This window comes from Hemiscyllium ocellatum, chromosome 16 (assembly GCF_020745735.1).
Source record: "Hemiscyllium ocellatum isolate sHemOce1 chromosome 16, sHemOce1.pat.X.cur, whole genome shotgun sequence".
Lineage (NCBI taxonomy): Eukaryota > Metazoa > Chordata > Chondrichthyes > Orectolobiformes > Hemiscylliidae > Hemiscyllium > Hemiscyllium ocellatum.
In genome coordinates this window covers 37215382-37238045 of record NC_083416.1, presented here as the reverse complement: position 1 = coordinate 37238045, position 22664 = coordinate 37215382, and the positions used below count along the sequence as shown (strand labels likewise).

At 38.7% G+C, this 22664-nt stretch overlaps 1 protein-coding gene across 1 annotated transcript in view; it reads right to left on the bottom strand.

Annotated features, from left to right (window-relative positions):
- cdhr2 (cadherin related family member 2) overlaps positions 1-22664 on the bottom strand; it is a 93850-nt gene that overhangs the window by 59376 nt on the left and 11810 nt on the right. Inside the window, exons 6-15 of the mRNA XM_060837498.1 lie at positions 22004-22120; positions 21780-21923; positions 17975-18050; positions 17720-17838; positions 15055-15288; positions 14500-14655; positions 11851-12015; positions 5813-5874; positions 3599-3845; positions 595-831 (exon numbers count right to left, since the gene is read on the bottom strand). Of these exons, the coding sequence (XP_060693481.1) occupies positions 595-831; positions 3599-3845; positions 5813-5874; positions 11851-12015; positions 14500-14655; positions 15055-15288; positions 17720-17838; positions 17975-18050; positions 21780-21923; positions 22004-22120 (1557 nt within the window). The remainder of the gene's footprint in view (positions 1-594; positions 832-3598; positions 3846-5812; positions 5875-11850; positions 12016-14499; positions 14656-15054; positions 15289-17719; positions 17839-17974; positions 18051-21779; positions 21924-22003; positions 22121-22664) is intronic.

The window sequence follows — 22664 nt, the reverse complement described above, 5'->3', positions numbered from 1 at the left end:
TTAAAAATAACCTGTAGTTTAGAGTATTTGTTGCCTATGACATAATATTTAGTCAATGTTGATTTTAATTTGTTCCGGTAAAAGACTTAAAACTTGGAACCTTACCATTCAATTCTACCTATTGGTCAGTGGGAACTTAAAACTGCTTATAAAAGTTACCATCTCTCTCCATGTATGTAACAAATAACTAGCCAAGCATATTCTCAGCTTCTTGTAGCTAGAGAATAGAAAATGATTTCTCAAACCTAGCAGTAGTACAAAAAGTATTTAATTGACGCCAAAATTCTGAGCAAACTTCATGAATTAAGACATACCAAACAAAGTTAAATTCTCTTGAGCAATGCTCTGAAACTTAGTATTACATGATAGAGTTAATTGTTCAAAATCTTTCAAGAATTAACAGGTGTTTTTTTTAAGGAGTCATTTCCTTAAGGAATGAAGGAATGAGAGTCATTTTGAAATTGATAACAACAGAAGGTATCATTGTGAATTTGATTTTGGGTACCTAAATACAGCAGATACACGTGTTTTTTACCTGCTTATTTCTGAAAACACAACCAAATATCCAAAGTTTTAAGAAGTTCAAATGCTTACCTCTACATGGATAGTGACATTGACAGTTGTTGAAAGAGAAGGAACTCCTAAATCATAAGCTTTCACAATTAGATTAATTTTTCCATCTGAAGATTTCATGGCCTCTCGATCTATGGGACCAATTGAATGGAGATCACCTGAGATCGGATCAATGGTAAAATTTTGTTGGTCGTCACCAGCAATGATTGCATAGCGAATCTCACTGTTATTGGTGTTGACCTCATCATTGTCAAAAGCCTTTACAAAACAAAAGAAATTCAAAACAAATTTATAAGATGATCTTTCTTTTTTAATCTCTTTAATATTTTTTATTTATTCATTCATGAGATATGGGTGCTACTTGTGGGATATAGGTAAAGTAGTGTTACTTCTGCAATCATAATTACTTATTCAAGGTAAATGAACTCACACCAGTGTATGATTGTTTCAGCCAAAAGCTGAGTCAACAGGAATGAAAACTATGAAAGGAAGTATATAATTGTTTTTATATTAGCTAAACTGTGCATATAAGAATGAAATGTGCCTGCAAACAATGGTAGATGTTACAGACAAATAGACAGAGTGCTGTGAGGGGAGGGGGTTAAGCTAGATATGCCTATACAAACAGTAGTTATAAGCATCTATTTCCAGCTTCTGCAAAAACAAGAACAAACCACAATCAAGAAGTCATGAGTCATAAGGTCATAACAAGTAAGGGAAACAGATGGTAGTGAAGGAGGATATATTTAACAATGGACCACAGAGGCAGGTAGTCAAACAGCCTTGTGAGGCCAGAAATAAGCACTTTGTCATAGAAAAGGCCGGATAAGGCAAGAGATAAACAAGAGTAATGCGTGCCAGTCTTAGAGAAGTAGGAGATGTAAACAGGGGAGGAGCAATGGGAGGAGAGAAGGGAAACAAATTACATAAATACTGTGTACTAGTTGAATTCAGTGTCTGTGTGTGAGACTGCCTTTGTACATAGTAGACACCACACTCCTCTTGCAAGAGCGAAATAAATGACACTACTGATTCAGATCTTGTCTCGGACTGAAATTATTGAAGTGAGTGAGCTTCGTTTCTCACACACTGATTTGGCCAGTATTCATTGTCCATCTTAGTTGGCCCAGAGGAGGTGGTCATGAGCTGCCTTCTTGAACAGCTGCAGTCCATTTGATGTAGGTAGAATCACAGAGCAGACAAGCAGAGAGTATCAAGATTATGAGCTTGTGACACTGAAGAAATTTTATAATTCCAAATTATATATTTCCAAGTCAGGATACTGTGTGGCTTGGAGGGGAAATTGTAGGCTGTGGAGTTTCCATATATCTGCTGCCCTGATCCTTCCTGAGAGGAAATATGGGTTTGGAATGTACTGCCTCTAAGGAGCTTTGATGAATTTCTGTAATGCACACTACTGCTACTGATCATCGGTGATAGAGACAGTGGATGTTTGTGGATGTGGTGCCAGTCAAGTGGTGTCAAGATTCTTGGGGATGTTGGAGCTACAGCCATCCAGGCAAGTGGGGGCTATTTCAACATACTCCTGAGTTGTGTCAGGAGAAGAGTTACTTGCTGCAATAATCCTAGCCTCTGAACTACTCTTGGAGCTACTGTATTTATATAATTAGGTCCAAATCAGTTTATGGTCAATTGTAACCCCCAGGATGTTGATAGTGGTGCCTTCAGTGATGGTAATTCCATTGAATTAGATTCTCTCTTGTCAGAGATGATCATTGTTTGGCAATTGTCCACACAAAAGTTGCTTGCCACTTGTCAGTCAAAACCTGCATTTAGATATGGACTGCTTCAGTATCTGGGGAATCATGAATGGTGCTGAATATTGTGCAATCATCAGCAAACATCCCTGCTTCTAACCTTATGATGGAGGGAAGGCTATTGATGAAGCTGCTGAAGATGGTTGGACCTAGGACACTACCCAGAGATGCCCTGGATCTGAGATGACTGACCTCCAAAAATTACAAGCAGGTATGATTCCAACCAGCACAGGGTTTGCCCACTGATGCCCATTGATTCAGGTTTGTTAGGTTTTCTTGCTGCCATACTCAATCAAATGCAGCCTTGATGTCAAGGGCTGTCATTCTTACCTCACCTCTGGAATTCAGCACTTTTGTCCATGTTTGAACCAAGGCAAGGTTTGAACTAAACTGGTGTCACTAGGCAGGTATTGCTGAGCAGGTGCTGCATGATAGCACTGTTGATGACATCCTCTTGTTGATCAAGAGTAGACTGTTGGGGCAGTGATTAGCCAGGTTAGATTTGTCCTGCTTTTTATGTACAGGACATAATTGGACAATTTTCTACATTGTTGGGTAGATGCCAATGCTGTACACGTACTGGGGTCAGGATACAGCAAGTTCAGGAGCACAAGTCTTCAGCATTATGGCCGGAGTGTCACGGCCCATAACCAGTGCCTCCAACTGTTTTATGATATCATTTGGAATGAATCAAATTGGCTGAAGACTGAAGGAGTCCGAGATGATCCAACATATTGAAAGACATATTATGAGTAAATAACTTGTGTATTTTACTTTGCTTAATGAACTTTGGTTTTATTGTTAAAATTAATGTAACTTTATGTACTTCCTTTTCAGTAAGAGATCATCTTGTTAAAACAAAATAGAGCATAATTTATCAAGATAGATTTCAGTCTGGAATCTGACTTGTCCAGGACTAACATCAGCTAGAATAACAACAGTATAAATGTGCGTCTGAAGTAACAGTTTAATTCAACTTGCTTCTCATGGAAAACACAAAATATGACATATTGTAATAAGGTTGCGAGATAACAAAATTCTCTTTTGAGGTTGAGGAAATAACCGATTGTGGGGAAAGATTACTGGAATGAACATGCAACCTGATGGTGCAGATGCAAAGACCCATGCCTATTCTCTCTAATATAATAATATAATGTTCTCTAGAACTAGCTTCACTCAATTTCAAGGCAAAATTTACAAAAATGGAATACAGAAAAGAACTATAAACATGTTAGATTTTGACCTACTTCAATTTTAATGTTTAATTTGTTTCCTTGGTTTTCAGTGATGAATGCAGTATAGGACTCTCTTGACATTACTGGACGGTTATCATTTACATCTTCTAAGACAATTTCAAGCGATGTTGTACCCTTACGACCGTCACCATCTGTTGCTTGAACAGTCGCATAATATATGGAACGTTTCTCTCTGTCAAGTAATGTATTGTTCGCAACAGTAATTTTGCCCGTCTCGTTGTCAATTTTAAATTCCTGTCTTCAGTTAAAACAACAATTAAATTAATAAGCAGCATTCTGGAATTCACATACAAGTTCTCTAGGCAAACACTAAAAATTCTAAGTAGTGTTCTTATCATATTTTTGTTACTTCGATATCTCATGTTTGAATTTTCTAAATGATAAATATTTTAGTGGTACATTATATGTTGGAAAGTACAGGAGGCGGAGCTTTCGAATACTTACTTTGTCCTAGGTTTAAACACATTCTAAATCCCAGGTAGTGAGGACATTTGCATGAATGCAATGGAAACCCATCTCAGAAACAGCATGACAAATCTCCTGCCTTCATTTTGCAATAATGTCTTAACACTCCACAGTAAAGGCTGAGTTCACAGGCCAGACTCTCCAAGATTTCCCAAGGCCATACTTTGATGGCCCTTCATTGGTGACTTTGGGAGTGACTGCACTTCAGACAGTGCAACTCTCAACAGCACACATTTGTGCTTCTTTCAAACATACACACAGCTCACTGCAGTGTATGTACATTATGAGGTTTCCAGAAACCCTGCCCTCATTAGACACCACCCTGAAAAATGACATTGGTATGGAAGGAGAATGAATGGAAGAACTGCCTATCTCCGTTCCACTTCACACTGCTGCCTCACAGCGCCTGGAGACCCGGGTTCAATTCCCGACTCAGGCGACTGACTGTGTGGAGTTTGCACGTTCTCCCCGTGTCTGCGTGGGTTTCCTCCGGGTGCTCCGGTTTCCTCCCACAGTCCAAAGATGTGCGGGTCAGGTGAATTGGCCATTCTAAATTGCCCATAGCGGTAAGGGGTAAGGGATAATGTAGGGATATGGGTGGGTTGCGCTTCGGCGGGTCGGTGTGGATTTGTTGGGCCGAAGGGCCTGTTTCCACACTGTAAGTAATCTAATCTAATCTAATCTAATCTAAACTTCCAGCCCCTCTCGGTCAGGAGTCATCATGCAACATTGACTAAAGTGAAAAAATTCAAAAAGTACTAGAATTCTTTCACATATTTCCACTCCTCAGCTGCTGGGCTGAGGGACTAATTCTTCAAAGGAAAAGAAGAGGTTAAGACATTTATCTATACACAAAGTTTTTTGTGTTTACTTCCCTCAAATGCATTTCCTTCCTCTGCTGAAGATGTCAAATATTATGGAGTTCAGAATTCTATTGGGTTGGTAGCCTTGTTTATTGATATGATTTGAAATGATTGATATATCAAGTTGCTCAACTATGGAAACTTTATGCCAAACTGAAGTCTGTTTTTGTATATACAGGTTGACACAAACTCTAGGATGAATTTGAGAGTTCACAGTTTTTAATTCATTGTTCAAATCTTTTTTAAAAAACTTATGATTTCAGTGTTTTCTTGAAGGGTACCCACTCAAAATATCACATTGTGTCTTATCGCTTTATGATGGTGAATGACCTGCAGTGCATTTTCAGAAAATTGGAAATGCATGTTAATATTAGGCATATTAATATTCTATTTTAACTATTCCTACCAGACAAGAGATGAGCTGCAGCATATTTGATACCAACTTCGTACTCTGTGCATTTTTTTTTACCAAACATTCAAAAGCAACCCCTTAGTTTCTACCATTGTTCACATACTACCAACAGCTTTCATGCTCCAGATGGCATCAAGATTAGATAACTGACTTGGTTCTATGAAAATACTAGGGGATGGTTAGCTCAGCTGGCTGGGTGACTGGTTTACAATATAGAAATACTCTAATAGCACAGGTTCAATTTCCACCCTTGCTTAGGTTACCATAATGGTCATTCATTCTCAATCTCTCCCCTTGGCTGAGGGATGGTTAACACCTTGTTCAGTTGTCTCTCCCTAATCAGAGAGCAAACCTGTGGTCCAGTAGGATTATGGTGGTTTTACTTTATTAAAATACAATATAGTCGGTTAGAAAAGCTATTAATTCAAAATAACAGGTCAAAAGTATTGATTTATGTATACATACATGCTCTTTGGTAACAGGCTGTATGCAATTTTACCAAAGGTTCCACTGTCGAGATCTGTTGCCTATGGAACAAGATTCAAAATAAATAATAATCATAACATTAGTAACAACTTTTTTTGTGTTATGGTTTCTTCAAAACTTTTTTGCCACAGAGAAATCAATGAACATTTTGATTAATCTAGATTAAGTTTGAAGGAAATATTAGTCATTGCTAAGTATACTGTCTCAATAAATTAACTGAAAGATCAAACCATTCAGTGTGCTGAAAAGATCAATTTAATTTAGCCCAACCACAGATATTCAGGGAAGTATTTGGGCAAAAGTAGTAATGAATGTGATGTGAGATACAAAAAGAGAAATACAAATGTGATCAAGTAGAAACCCAACTGGTAATACTGATGCATCTTTTAAAATAAGAACTTTGAAAAGATGAGATATTAATGGTTCAGAGAGGAGACTGGAAATAAAAACTTTTAGAAAGCCAGCATCTAAAAATTCCCACTTTGTTTCCATTTCTGGGCATCAAACACTTAAGCTCACAATATGATGCAGACAGCCCCTCATATCTCTCTGTTAGAAGGCAGATTTTGGGGAAATCCCATGATTTAAAGGCACACATTTCATACTGAAATGCTGCTCAGGAGCAACCTTTGAGGACAGACATCCCCAACTGAAGGTGTGGGTTGGAATTTAGTCTGAGAGGTGGCGTATCAGCAGCACCTGCTTATAGAATTTAATATTAATTTTAAAGTGCGAGATGCAACCATGTGAGGCACATGTCTTCACACTGTAGGGATGAACAGGAAATAACCCAATCCACCATCGGATTATCACATTGTATCTCTGGGTGACTGATAATGAACCCCAACAATAAGCATAAAGGCATGCAAGAATCTCATATTGGGACAATTGATTTAGGAGGCTATTGTCTAGAAGGTAAGCTTTCATCTCTTTTCATAGATCCAAATCTTTTAGCCTTATTATTCACCCTCCCATAACTCTATATCACTTCCTGACAACCTTCCCCAGTTCCCATACTGACATCCCATATACCTCCCAAGTTCAATCATGTTCTATCCCTCACTCTATATCATCCTCCTCCAATTCACACTCACTGCTACCAACACTCACGCCCATCAAGATTTCCCATGCTCCCCTCCCGTTTCTTCAGTGTTCAATAAAGTCAACCACTCATCTATGATCCAAACAGAGCACTTCACCTTGCAGACACTTCCTTTAATCAGTCATAAATCAGGTGCCAGGAGATTTCTTGATTTATTGTTGACATAATTTGGAGAAGGTATGAGTTAATAACTGTGAATGACATGCAAATAAAGGGAATAGGCATTCCTGTCACCAGACATGTGCTAACCTCCTGCTGAAATACATACAAATTAATTCCTTAAACCCAAACCACCATTGTGAAGTTAATATTGCAGTTCCTGCCTAAGTAACCCCATTAACCACAATTTCTGCTCCCAGTAGCCCTGTTAAATTCCACCCATGGTGTGCTCTGGTTGGCAGACAATGGTTCCTATCATGATGGCTCTGGGGCCCAAGGAGAGAAATTGCAAGTTCTCAGAGGAGATCCTGTTGAAGGAGTTACAGCAGTGAAGAGACGTTAATCCCAATAATTGTACCAACACCAGTATCACAGCCTTAATGTGCTGCCTCCACCATCTAATTATACAGTGACATTCCACAGTATAACTTTCATAGCCATTAATCTCAAATTTCAAATTTACTTCACAGCTTTTGAAACAACTGAGATATCATACACAAAACACAACTGTCAGAAATGTTTGCACATTTTTACCATTCTTTTATTTTCAAGAATAAGTAGTACATAACGTTCTATTATTTGCATGGAGTCTAATTAGTTTTATTCTCCCAAATATTGCTTCTTGAATCCAAGATGTTTCCATTCAAACTTTTTATTTACAGAATAGTAGATACACACCTTCTCTTAGACTCAGAGAGTTTCTGCCTCTTGCAGATCGCATTGCATAATTTTATGACACTGACATTATTAAATCATTATATATCATCATATTATACATTCTGTTGATGTCTCATTGCTCAACAATGGGTGATTTAAATTAATTCAGCAGTGGGATGGGAACCTAAATTGTAGTTCGCATATACAGGAAGTTGAAAGGACTGAGGTCAGAAATAAGGTTTCAAGATCGTAAGAAGGCACCAGGAAACAAGAGGTTGGTCTGAAGTGTGTCAACTTCAGTGCCAGGAGCATCCAGAATAAGGTGGATGAACTTGCAGCTTGGGTTGGTACCTGGGATTTCGATATTGCAGCCATTTTGGTGACATGGGTAGAGCAAGGGCAGGAATGGTTGCTGCAGGTTCCAGGATTTAGATGTTTTGGTAAGAACAGAGAAAATGGTAAAAGAAGGGGGGTGGGGGGGGAAAGGTGTGACATTGTTAGTCAAGGACAGTATTACAGTTGCAGAAAGGATGTTTGAGGACTCGTCTACTGAGATAACATGGGCTGAGGTTAGATATAGGAAAGGAGAGGTCACCCTGTTGGGAGTTTTGTATTGGTCTCTGAATAGTTCTAGAGATGCAGAGGACAGGACAGCAAAGATGATCCTTGATAGGAGCGAGAGTGACAGGGTAGTTGTTATGGGGGATTTTAACTTTCCAAATATTGACGAGAAATACTATAGTTTGAATACTTTAGATGGGTCAGTTTTTGTCTAATCTGTGGAGGAGGGTTTCCTGAATCATTATGTAGACAGGCCAACAAGGGGCTAGGCCATATCAGATTTGGTACTGGGTAATGAACCCAGCCAGGTGTTGGATTTGGAGGTAGGTGAGCACTTTGGTGACAGTGACTACAATTCGGTTATGTTTACTTTAATGATAGAAAAAGATAAGTATGCACCGCAAGGCAAGAGTTATAGCTGCAGGAAAGGCAATTATAATGTGATTAGGCAAAATTTAGGATGCATAGGATTGGGAAGGAAACTGCAGAGGTTGGGCACAATTGAAATGTGGAACTTATTCAAGGAACAGCTACTGGAGATCCTTCGTAAGTATGTACCTGTCAGGCAGGGAAGAAGTTGTTGAGCGCAGGAGCTGTGGTTCACTAAGGAAGTTGAATCTCTTGTCAAGAGGAAGAAGAAGGCTTATGTTAGGATGAGATGTGATGGCTCAGCTAAAACGTTTGAGAGTTACAAGTTAGCAAGGAAAGACCGAAAGAGAGAGCTAAGAAGAGCTTGGAGGGGACATGAGAAGTCATTGGCGGATAGGATAAAAAAAAACCCTAAGGTTTTCTATCGGTATATCAGGAATAAAAGAATGACAAGAGTAAGATGAGGACCAATCAAGGATATAGTGGGAAACTGTGCATGGAGTCAGAGGAATAGGGGAAGCTTTAAGTGAATACTTTTCGTCAGTATTCACACTAGAAAAAAGACAATGTTGTCAAGGACAATACTGAGATACAGGCTACTCAACTCGATGGGATTGAGGTTTACAAGGAGGAGGTGCTAGCAATTCTGGAAGTATTTAAAATAGATAAGTACCCTGGGTCAGATGGGATTTATCCTGGGATTCTCTGGGAAGCCAGGGAGGAGTTTGCCGAGCATTTGTCATTGAGCTTTATCTTGTTCATTGGCTACAGGCATACTGCCAAAAGACTAGAGGATAGCACATGTTATTCCCTTGTTCAAGAAGGGGAGTAGAGACTACTCTGGTAATTATAGACCAGTAAGCCTTACTTCGGTTGTGGGTAAAGTACTGGAAAGGGTTATAAGAGACAGGATTTAGAATCATCGAGAAAGGAATATGTTGATTAGGAATAGTCAATACAGTTTTGTGAAGAGCAGGTCATGCCTCACAAACCTTATTGAGTTATTTGAGAAGGTGACCAAAAGGTGGATGAGGTTAAAGCAGTTGATGTGGTGTATGTAGATTTAAGGAAGGCGTTCGATAAGGTTCCCCACGGTAGGATATTGCACAAAATATGGAGGCATGGGATTGAGGGTGATTTAGCTAGCTGAAGGACGACAGAGGCTGGTGATTGATGGGAAATATTAGTGTGTACTGCAAGGATCTGTTTGGGTCCACTGCTGTTTGTCATTTTTATAAATTAGGGCATAGAAGGGTAAATTTGTGGATGACACTAAGGTCAGTAGAGTTGTAGATAGTGCCAAAGGATGTTGTAAGTTACAGAGGGACATTAATAAGCTGCAGAGCTGGGCTGAGAGGTGGTAAATGGAGATTAATGTGGATAAGTATGAGATGATTCACTTTGGAAGGAGGAACAGGAATACAGGGTATTGGGCTAATGGTAAGATTCTTGGTAGTGTAGATGAGCAGAGAGATTACAGTGCCAAGGTACATAGATCCTTGAAAGTTGACGCCCAGGTTGATAAGGTTGTTAAGAAGGCACACGGTATGTTAGCTTTTATTGGTAGAGAGATTGAGTTTCGGAAGCGTATGATCATGTTGCAGCTGTACAAAACTCTGGTACAGCCACATTGAGATAATTGCGTATGTTTCTGGTCTCTGCATTATAGAAAGGATATGGAAGCTTTGAAAGGGTTCAAAGGAGATTTACTAGGATGTTGCCAGGTATGGAGGGAAGGTCTTATGAGGAAAGCCTGAGGGACATGAGGCTGTTTTTGTTAGAGAGGGGCTTCAGATTGGTTTCACAGGTTGGTGCAGCATCGAGGGCTGAAGGGCCTGTACTGCACTGTAATGTTCTATGTTCTATGTTCAATGGCTTGACACATATCTTGGAACATCCCCTCTTGATTGTGGAGAGGCATGTCAATTCCAGATAGCAACTTTTGGAGTCTAACATTACACAACATCTGATGACACAAGTCACATATCCCAGTATAGTCATTTCAGCTTCCACAGAGTGATGAAATGCAGCAATGGAAGCGCAGATAGCTGCCATTGTGGCTGTGGGTTCCTCAGCTGGAGTGGTTTGCAGAGTGTCTCGAATACCCACAGACCTGCCCTCCCTCAGATCATTGCACAGGCCACCTAAAAGCCCTGAGTTAGAAACATAGAAATGGTTGAGTCAGATCAAACTTGACTCTCTCCAAATAGCGGAATTCCTGTTTCCATCTTCCACCAATATACCATTATCCTGACAGTTAGCTGTCAGCTTGGCATCCAAAACTACTCAAGGCGCATTCTTCTGAGATGATGCAATGAGAGACTGAACTATGACAGTTCCAAACCTCTGAAGAACTCCCCAAGAGAATATCTGAACTGCTGTCTTCAGATTTTCAGCAGTCACCCACCTCACCTGCTGCTGCATCTGCCATTGTACTTCATAGTAGCACTAAATTACATAAGACAGCCACTAAGCATAAACGCCAGTGTAGAAAGTGTAATAATAGTAAGTGCTGTTGATTTTGGTAAATTCAAATAGTTTGATTTGAATGTACATAAATAGTGATTGAATAGTGTTGGAATCTGTCTAGTGGATTGTGATCTTCATGAGGACACAGTTGCAATTACTGAATACAGATGATAAATTCCCTAATGGATCCGAAGTTTTCAAATGTGACAAAAACATAAATGAATCTGATGCAGTGTTTCTCTCAATTAGATGGTGCAAAGCATTTCTCAGAAGCAAAGCTTCTGTCTCCCCTTAGGGTCTCTCCACCTCCTCTTCCTCAGTTTCTTTCTGCTTTGCCGGTAGCTGTGAGCTTGACCCTTAGGTACAACCGCTACTGGTAACAACTGGTCTCCCATGATTGACCGATCATGGAAAAGCCAGCAAGTCACCATGAATCTGAAGCTCTCTTTGATTTGACCTCACCTCAGCCTCCTCACCCTGCAGGAGCTGTTTTCTTCTGGCTGGCCTCATCTGTTCTGACCCTTCCTCATCTATTATCTCTCAAGAGCTACCATGGTCACCTTGGAAACCCATTAATGCTTATCCTATCCAGTAAAACAGTTCTCCTTATGTTAGTTTGAGCTTGCATATAAATACGTAATTTCAGAGCTTCAGAAAAAATATTTCAGTTGAGATTAAACCAAAGTAAAATAAAACTTACTGCAACAGTTCCAATTACAGTTCCAATGTCTGCATTTTCTTTCACAGTCAGGATATATGTTTGGTCTGGGAACTCTGGACTGTGATCATTAATGTCAACAATGTCGATTGTAACAGTTGCTGTGGAACAACATTTCGTCGGGTTGGTTGTATCGTTTGCAACAATCTAGCAAATAATTTTAAAACAAATTATTTAATTATCATCCTGCTCATGAGATTGTAAACCAAAATGTTGATTATTATTCCATACAAAATAATTTTGTTGCTAAATTTTATTTATCTCATTTAGTGACCATTTCAGAGTTATTTTAGCTTTCTGATTTCAAATTATTCTACTTTTATACTGTCCTTGGGCTCCAATGCCAGACTGATAAATTGTGACATGCTAGTACCAAAATATAATCATAGAAATAGCTTGGATAAAACATTAAACATTGAATTATTTGTCCTCAGACATTTCATAAAGGAAATAAAAATGGTCATTACACCAAGAAAGGAGAGATTAGGTGTTATGAAGTGTGTTATTATCAGTATTGCTAAGAGCATTTGAAAGATTAGTTGAAGGGGTTGGATTGGAAGAGTATTTGGCAAAGTAAAAGAGAGGATGGAGATCTTTAAGGGGCAACTTCAAAGCAAAGGCCATTTATGGCAAATAGTATAAGGAAGGACTGATTAAAAGAAAGCAGTTCTGTAACTGGCAAGTTCAGGATATGGGGTGTAAGTGGAAATAAGGAAGTAGGAAGTAAATGAATTACCACAGGACCATCTTCTATTTGAACATTGTAGTTAAACTGTATCCACATTGACTTGCGAAGCATGTGGTTAACGTATCTTTCATGCGCTATAATTCTTTATGACTCATATCCTATCATCACTCCATAGTTCCAGCATCAAAATATTGCTGATTTTTAGCTATATCTCAGCTCCATCTCCCCTGTCATGTCCATTTTTGACTGCCTGGCACTGTTCTTGCTGACCTCGAATTTGTCGAATGTTCTGCTGTCCACATCTTATCCCAGACAAAATTCTTTTCACCCGTCAATCCTGTACTTGCTGACCAATGCTAATTGCTGCTAAGCACAACTCAGCTGAACAAATTCAGCTACAAAATTTTTCCATGGTCTTGGAAGTCTTATTTTGGCAATTCCCTCCATGTCCATAGCCTCACCAGATTTCTCTAGTTCTGGCCTCTCCCTTTCTTTTGCCCCAACATTACTGTAATCATTACCAGTTGTCTCAATTCTACTCTTTTGAACTCCTCAATCTCTCTTTCTCTATCATTAACAATCCTTTTAAAGCATGTTTCACTGAGCAAGTTCAGCATGTCCTTTCAATCTGTTCCTGGCTTACCCTCATGGATGAAGTACTTTGGGGACATTCCTTTATGGAGAGGGAAGAGTGCAAGTGAAGGTTGCTGTTTTATTTTTTGAGAAATTAGACATTGATTGGCAAATTTCAGCTTCAAGTAAGTTATTAAAAAAAAATTTAAATGAGTGATCTTTTTGGATTTACTACTTACTAGTTAATATTGCTTTTTATGTACTGTATATATCGAGTGTTGCCATAATATCAATGTTGGTCTGAAAATTTGGTCATTTTCTACCTGGTATAAATCCTAAAGAGATGCAAGAATACTCATAAAGGGGGAAAAAAAAATAGCCTTCTGCAAAAGCACAAAATTGGCATTACTGCATCGGCTGTCTGCTTCACACTACACCTTAGCTGAAAATACAGTGTGATAGTTAATGCAAAACCTGTTGGCACACCACCTCCATCCAGGGCCCCAAACAGTCCTTCCAAGTGAGACAGACGTTCACCTGCTTCTCCTCCAACCCAGCTTACTGTATCTAGTGCTCCCGAAGTGGTCTTCTCTACACTAGGGAGGCCAAGTATAAACTCAGGGCACGTTTAGCCGAACATCTCAGCCAGGTCTGCTGGGGCTGCCCTGACCCACCAGTCACTGCCCATTTGAAGTCCCCTTTCCACTCCTTTTCCATCATGACCAACCTCGGCCTCCTCCATTGCCACAGTGAATCAGATTGCAAATTGGAGGAACAACACCTCACTTTCCACCTGGGCAGCCTACAGCCCAGAGGACTCAACACTGATTTCTCTAAATTCAAATAACCTCCCTTTCCATTCCCTGACTCTCTTTCCAGTCCCTCCCCCTCCCTTCCATTCCTCTGACCAACCCTTCGTTCCAGCTACTAACTGGATTCATTTCTCTCATTGACCAACCAGACCGTACCCTCTACCTGTGCTCACCTATCCCTACATCTCCATTCCACCCGTCTCCCTACCCAAACTCCTACCCCACCCCAAACCCATCCCTCCCCCCCCCCCACCCTTTATCTGCAGATCCACTTACACCCATCCCCAGACCTGAAGAATTATACCTAAAACGTTGATGTCTCCACCCCGATGCTGCCTGGCTTGCTGTGTTCTTCTAGCCTCGTGCTTGTTGATTCATTAATATCTGTTACACATTTTTCTCAAAGATGAATATACACCCCCCCCCCCACCCCCCACCCTCGCCACCCCACCTCCAGTTGTCTTTCATTGAAAGTAATAACAATGTTAATAGCAGGAGAAAAGCACAGCTTTTCAAATTTCTGGAAAAGGCTATATGTATTCTTGAAACAAATATTACCTCAAAGATTGAAACCTTTCTCTGTTCATAATCAATAACATCTGAGTCTTTCACTGCTATCTGTACCACTCCCACAGTTTTGATCTCTGTTGGGGAAACAGTAAAAGCTGATGCGTTCGCTCCCTGAAGGGACAATGTGAAGCTTCCATTCATACCCTGTAAAAATAACATTGCCAACTTATGCCAGAACAACACAGATGAAACTAAATCAAAGCTTATGTTTAGACAGGAGATTTACAACATCATCACACATTTCTTCATTGGAACAATGAAACAAATGCACAATTCAACTTTGCATAAAACACTCTCTAAAACAACTAAGTGATATACCCATCAATACAGTGTACCTCAAATTGTACCAGTTCTATACTTAATTTCACTCAAGTGCATATCCAAGAGTTATCTAACAATTATACAACTATTAGCTTCAGGAGGTTTACAAAATATCAGAAGCACAACTAATTCTACTAATTGAATATTTCAAATATAATCTCAGCGTATACAGTGTGAGTTTTAAAAAGGTTACAAAGTATGAAAACTCTTAGAATTATGTACCTGATCAGGATCACGTGCTACTATGGTTAATTTCTCGATTGGCACTCCTGACGAGAAATGCTCAGGAATGGAAGTGTGAAATGAATTCACTTTTGAACTTGCAGCAAAATTACAAGTGCCAAGAGTGCAATTATAGAACGCAGGTGTATTGTCGTTAATATCGGTCACAGTGATGGATACACTTGTAATTGCAGAGGCAATGGTTCCATTGACATCATGATGCATTTCCTTGGCCTAGAAGTAAAAAATAAATGTGTTCACTTGGAAGATGGTATGTTGAATAGAAATCAAAAAAGAAAAAATTACTAACATTTGCAGATTTCTGAACTGTATATCTGCTACTGAAAGTCAGATTTAAAATTCTAGCCATTGTTACCATCTGAAAGCAGCTCATCGCTGCATTATATTAGCAGTGTTACAACCAGAGAAAGGGAATAACTATTATCATAATTTATCATATCCAATGAAATGCATCTCTGTTTCATAAAGTGACGCAAAACTGACATATTTGTAAATAAGTTATTAATTCTATAAAATAGTGTATTTCACTAACAAAGAAAATGACATTGTCCAATGCTTCTAGAGAGAAAAGAGAAGGTGACCACTGTACCAATTGCCAGAATTAAAGGAAAAACAATGAAATAATACACTGAGGTGCCAGGAGATAACCGAAAAAGAATATGTTAAAAATAGTGAATAAATTACAAAAAAAGTTGCATCTAGCAGTATAATAGCAAGCTGGTAATTACAGGTAAAAATCAAATACTAAAGAATCATTTACAATTGAAAATGAGAAAGACAGGAAACATTTAGCAAATTTGTTTGAGAGACATAAGCAGCATTTGAAAGACTGCATTGACGTCTATCTCTCGTTTTCCCGTGAATGTGTTCTGAATGTTTCCTTGAAATGAAACAGTCCTTCAAGACATGGTATTCCTAAAAGAACTATCAAACAAAGCATTCCAAGATACTGTCCCAAGTCAGAATGGTAAGTGACTTGTTTATAGGCGGCTTTGAAAATTACATATCACCACAATATTGAAGCCTTTGTTCTTCTAGATAACCAGGTTTGGAAAGAGATGTGCTGCTGAAGTAATATTGGTGACATTGTCAACAGAAAATAAAAACTGAGTTGGGATTCTTAACCATCTCACAATATTAAAAATAAAGATCTGTATATGCAAAAATTATTTGGGATCCTTTTCAGACCCAAAATCATAACAACATAGCAATATGGGCTCCAATCATATGCCTGAGACCATCATAAAATTGCATATCAGGCGAGATGAAAATGTGTTGCTGGAAAAGCGCAGCAGGTGAGGCAGCATCCAAGGAACAGGAAATTCGACGTTTCGGGCATAAGCCCTTCATCAGGAATATCAGGCGAGATGTCAGTCATATTACCAAACTGTTCAGGTAGTTCATCCACTGAAGAATATCAAAGCATCTCCCTTACCATAAGAGGATAAAGAAATTGCTGGGGTTTAGTGGTGATAGGAACGGCAGTGGTTGGATGATCCAATTGCGATTGCTAGGAGAAGGTGAAGACTCCAGATTAGGGCGATCAGAGTCAAGAGTGGGGTGCTGAAAAAGTATAGCCGGTCAGGCAGCATCCGAGGAGCAGGAATCTCAATGTTTCAGGCAAGAGCCCTTCATCCGGAATCTTCCTGATGAAGGATTCTTGCCCAAAATGTCAATTCTCCTTTTCCTCAGATGCTGCCTGACTTGCTGTGCTTTTTGAGCACCCCACTCTCAACAATTATTATTGCTGTCAATTGAGAAAGCACTTCTGCTCCTCCCATTTCCACAACAATATTCAGTGGTAGATTTTTATTTGAAGTTTATTTTTATTTTCATGACTGCCACAGAGTTCACTGAAGGATCTTTCTTTTTTATTGAGTCATGGGATGTGGACATCACTGGCCAGACCAGTCTTTATTGCCTATCTCTAATTGCCAAGAAGGTAGTTAAGAGTTAATCTTATTGCTGTGGATCTGGAGTCTCATGTAGGCTAGACTGCATAAAGATGACAAATCTCCTTCACTGAAAGATATTAATGAAGTTGATCGTAAATCTATTTAAATATTTAGCAAGACATGTTAATGAGAGGATTTCATACAGGTTTTAAGCGCCTCATTTACAAGGGTCCTAGCAGCTACAAAACAACCTTAAACAACCAACATGGTTGGCACAAATCAAGTGGCACTACCCATAATTGATTTTTTGTCCTATTTTCCACGAAGAAAATAGGTACAATCAGGAGCAAGTTCCCAACCACCACTCATGTCCATTAATTATCAATTAGATGTAAATAACAATCATTCTACTTTATAATCTTCTGATAACATGAGGGCATTTGGAATCCTGATATGCCTCTGACCCTATTAGATCCCAGCTGTAAGGAATATGTTGAAAGACAGCAATCTAAAACGATCCGAAATGGTCCTCTAAGTTTTGGATTACCGTATTTACTGTACCAGGAGATCATATAAAATCATTTAAAATCAGAGACTTTAATTAGTTTTGCTTTTATCATTAATTTTCTAATGACATATTTCAGTGACTATGATGATATATCAAGATACTTCAATAAAGTAAAATGTATAGGATATATATTGTTTTGCAGTAGATATTGTATATCTACAACGCATTGTATTTTACTTACCATAACCTGCAGTTCTACAATTGCATTAAAGTCAAGAAGTTCCTCTCGGTCAAAAGAATGAGACACAACTATCTCTCCACTTTGAGCAATAATGTTAAATAAACCTGGAGGCTCTGAATCTATAAGTGAAAAGTAAAAGATGACACGAACAATACCAAAAACTTTTCACTACAAACAGATTTAGATCATTCATAAAGAAATTGCACAACAAAAGAAATGAGTGAGGGTACAACACAAGGCAATCTACTTTCTTACTTAAGATAGAATATGTAATCTCATCATTAATTCCTCGGTCACCATCCACAGCTGTAATTGTAAGTACAGTTGTTCCCTGAAAAAGAAATTAAGAAACAAAAAGATATTTCTGTAGTTAGTTGAAAGCATTGTGTGAATTAGACACCAATTAACAACATTATTGTTGTTGTTTTACAACAGTCTTATCACAAAGTAGGGCTGGTCTCTCATTAGAGAGAGACAACTGGTGATGATTTAACCTGAGGAGCACCATACCTCAGGTGAGGGGTGATGCTGAGAAAGAGAGCCCTTCATGATAACCTCAACAGGTGATGGGATTACCCATGCTGTGATCTTGAAGGACTCAGTCTTTCCAGTAGAGTTTGTCTATTTAAGTTAGCTTCCACATTGTTGAATTATATCAGGAGTTTCAACACATTATATTGATGCAGACCTTCTCCAAAATACTGTTGAATGTGACCACAGAAAAATATTGTCATGCCTCACTCAGTTCCATGCTAGGAACCAAAGATTACTGTTCCAGGAGTTGTCGCAAAAGTCAGTAACTTTATAAAAGGGTCCTAACTTCCTCAATTATTCTTTCTTTTAAGACCCAGTTGACACACAGCACAGGCCAATTTTCTGAACGTAACAAGAATTACTAGTTATTATAAATAAATACATAACAGCTACAGGTAAATAACAATGAACTGTTGACATGTAACTCTATCAGATAAAATTCTAACTCCTATAAACCTATCTGCGCCCCACTCCCATCTTGCCACACACACACATGCACACATACAGAGAAACACAAACTAAATTGGTATTATTAATGAAGAGAAAAACTAAGAAGGCAGTTCAATAGCCCCTGTCCACATGATTCACTGAGATGATAATTTTGGATTGTTAGAACATGCTATTCCTCAATCTCTCTTCTACAGGTACTTTCACTTGCTTGCAGGAGGCACAGAGCGACTGTCCATAGTTTATAAGGTGTTCTGACTAATTGGTTAAAACCAACAGCTTAAGAAACTGGCAAAAAGAAAATAAATTGACTTCCTTCAGGTGATAGGTATTTTTTCACTGCAGAATTAAGGTCACCACGTCTCCTGAAAGTCTAAAGGCTTCTGGCTATAACGTTCACACCCAAAGGCTAACCAGCTATCTAGAAGTCAGATCACATTTATTGGTAGGTAGAAGGCCTTTGTCATTAACAACAGGTTCAAAGACCAATTACCTACTTGATGCCTGTTGAATCTCACTTTGTGCACACTCCCTGATGCTAGTTCAACTGCAACTAAAATTCCACCATTGGTTGAGCAAACAAAAATGTAAATAGAATTTCCAATAATTGTCGGTAACTTACTTTCTAAAAGTGCAGCAATCTTTTCTACAATTTTTGGTTTTAAAAGAGTCCTTTTTCTTTAATTAATCCACAAGCAAAAGTACAAAAAAAAGAATACAGTCGTTACATGCCTCCACCCTTATAAGATGAAAGGGCATTTTAGAAATGCATTTCATCACAATACGGCATACACAAACAACAAAACATAAGACTTACATCCATTCATCCTTCATCACCGCACACACAACATGTTATATGTGGGACAATACATCTGTAATTACATTATCTTTTTCAATAATGTAAATAACCTTTATATTAAATGGCTGAAACAAAAGACTCCATTTAAATAGTCTCAATTTCAAATTTTCAACTTTTCAATGATGGCCAGTGGTTAATAACCAATGTAAATCAATATTTCTCAGTTACTACATCAGACATTGAATTCAAAGTGTGAAGAGCCAACAATAATCCACCTGGAATAATCCACCGGTAATAAAGCCTGGACTCAGTAACACGTGGACTATGCCAAATCTTTCATGGGTTCAATGTTCTTAGTCATTGTGAATGCCCACACAAAATGGCTGGACGAATGTAGAGTTCAATCTTCAAACACAGGAACAATGATAGAAAAACTGCATGTATCCTCTGCAATACATGAACTCCTTGAAGTGCTGGTCACACATAACAGGCCATTTTTTGCCAGCAGGGAGTTTGAGTATTTCCTAAAGTTGAATGGTAATTAATGTATAAGGTCACCTCCATATCATTCATCATTTAATGGTCTGGCAGAAAGAGTAGTCCAAACTTTGAAGGCAGGCTTAAAGAAACAGTCGACGAGATACCAAACTGTCCCAGTTCCAATTTAATTATAGGACCACCCCTCATGCACCTACAAGGATATCTCGAGCAGAGTTACTAATGAGGAAAAGATTCCACACCAGGTTAAATCTAATCTTCCTGGACCTTGGGGGAGGGGCAAAATAGCATGATGACTGACAATGTTAGACACAATACTCCACTAAGTAACAGAGACTGTTTATTTTAGAGGATGAAGTTTAGTGTAGGAACCATGGAAATGGTCCTGCATGGCTATAAGATCTTTTAGCATTTAATTTTATTTACATTTAAAATTAAATTGAACACAACATTCCCATAACTTGAAAAATACAACATCTAATTAGAGGCAAGAAGGATTCTTATCCAGCAGTTAACTGTCGTTCCATACTGCTTAAGAGCCAACAGGAGCAGAAATGATTCGGTCTAGTTCTTAATGGAAACCTATTTTCCTCCTTGTGGTCTGTCTTTGCACAATCTGATGTCTGCCAGTTGTACCATCCTTCCTAAAGTTTTTGAAGCATTATTTCCTCCTTGACCTTCTACCCACAATCAATTTCCCTTGATTTTTGCTTCATTTTCAGCCTTCCACCCACAATTCTCCACACAGCCCTCCACCGGCAATTTCCACCATGATTCTACATCCACGAACATCTCCCTACACCTCCGTTCCCAAATGTTTTTCCATTGTGCCTACCCCAATCCCCACATCCTACTTTGCTTCCATGATATTCTTGCCAATACTTTCTGCTCCCTGGTTGCACTGGCCTTCTGGCTGAATAGCTAACTAGGCTCTTAATCTGGCTGGCTGCCTGCCTGCAGAAATGGGAGAAAGGTAATTGGTTGAGGTTCCAGCTGTTAAATTAGTCAGAAACTCTGTGTTACCCACATACTCAAATTTCCTGGCTACTTCTATCCTTCTCATGTAAATATTGGGGCTATCATTTCCAGAGATGACTTTTGAAAATATACCTCCTTCAAGGGGGATTGTGGTTTGGAGATTAAAAATAGGAAAATCTTGTTACAATTATACAGGGTGTTTGTGAAGCCAAATGTGGAGTACTTTGTGCAGTTTTGTCCCCATGTCTAAGAAAGAATATATTGACATTGCAAGCTGATCCCTGGGACTAAGAGGCTGACCTAGCAAGAGCAACTATACATGTTAGGCTTTTATTCTTTGGAGTTTAACAGAATGAGGGATGATCTTATTGAAAAATACACAAGAGTTTTGACAAAGCTTGACAGAATAGACATTGAGAAGGTGTTTCTAATGCGTGGGGAAATCTCAAACTAGAGATATAGTCATAGACTTAGGAGATATTCAAAGAATCCATTCTCTGAGAAGGTAGTGAATATCTAGAATTCTCTAACCCAGCGAGCTATGATGGCAAGATCACTGAAAGTATTTAAAGAGGCAGAAGATAGGTTTTTATATCATTGTGAATTTGAGAGCTATGATGAGCTGGCACGAAAGAGGAGTTATAGTTCAGGGCAGATGAACCATGATCTTATTGAATAGCAGATCGGGCTTCAGCAGACAAATGTCCTAGTCTTGGTCATATTACTTATATTTTTACTTCAAGTACAAGCTTAATCCTCTAGTTCTAGTGTTCTGGACAATATGAAGTAGTTTCTCATACATACCACTTTAGAATTCTCAGGCACTGTCGTTTGATAAGGCATGTTCAAAAATATAGGATCCAAGTCAGGAACATCTTTTACATTGATAATTGCAAACGTAGAGGCATTTTGAATGACAAATGCTCCATTGTACAGTCCACCACGATCCTATCAAACAAGAAGTAAATTATTCGTAGCTCAAATTAGAAGAGGACAGAGGACATTTGAGCAAAACAATTTCAACCTACTGAAGCCTTGATCTGTAACTGATAAAATGTGCTTTTCCCTGTGTAATTCAGAGTACCATTCAAAATAACGTCTCCATTTTGTTGAATTTCAAAGAGATAAGGGGCATCTGGGAGTACCTGTAACAGAGTAAGAAACAGAGTTTATTCAGCAATCTGAAGAATATCAAGTGATTTATGAGTTATTGCAACATGACACAATGAAGTGTGGAACCAGTCATAGAACACACCAGAAGAAAGGTCCTGAGTCCAGAGTTGGCCCAATGTATGGTGTTCTGTTTAAACACTAGCTAAGGTACTTGTTTTTTTTTTATTTGTTTTTTTTAATAAATCTGCTATTTAATGAGATGTTCATAATGGGATATTTCTCCTAATTACAGCTTTGATATTCCCGGTTGAGGTATAACATGGTCAGAAATCACACAACACCTGATCATGGTTTATTTGAAGTCACAAACTTTCAGAGACGACAGGTGACAAAAGCTTCTGATCTCAAATAAATCTGTTGGACAATAACTTGGTGTCGTGTGACTTCTGACTTCATCCACCCCAGTCCAAAACCAGCACCTCCACATTACAGGTATAACATGACCACACACGGAGCATACAATATTTACTGATTTGGAATGCCTTCACAAACTTAATAAGGATAAATTATTTATGC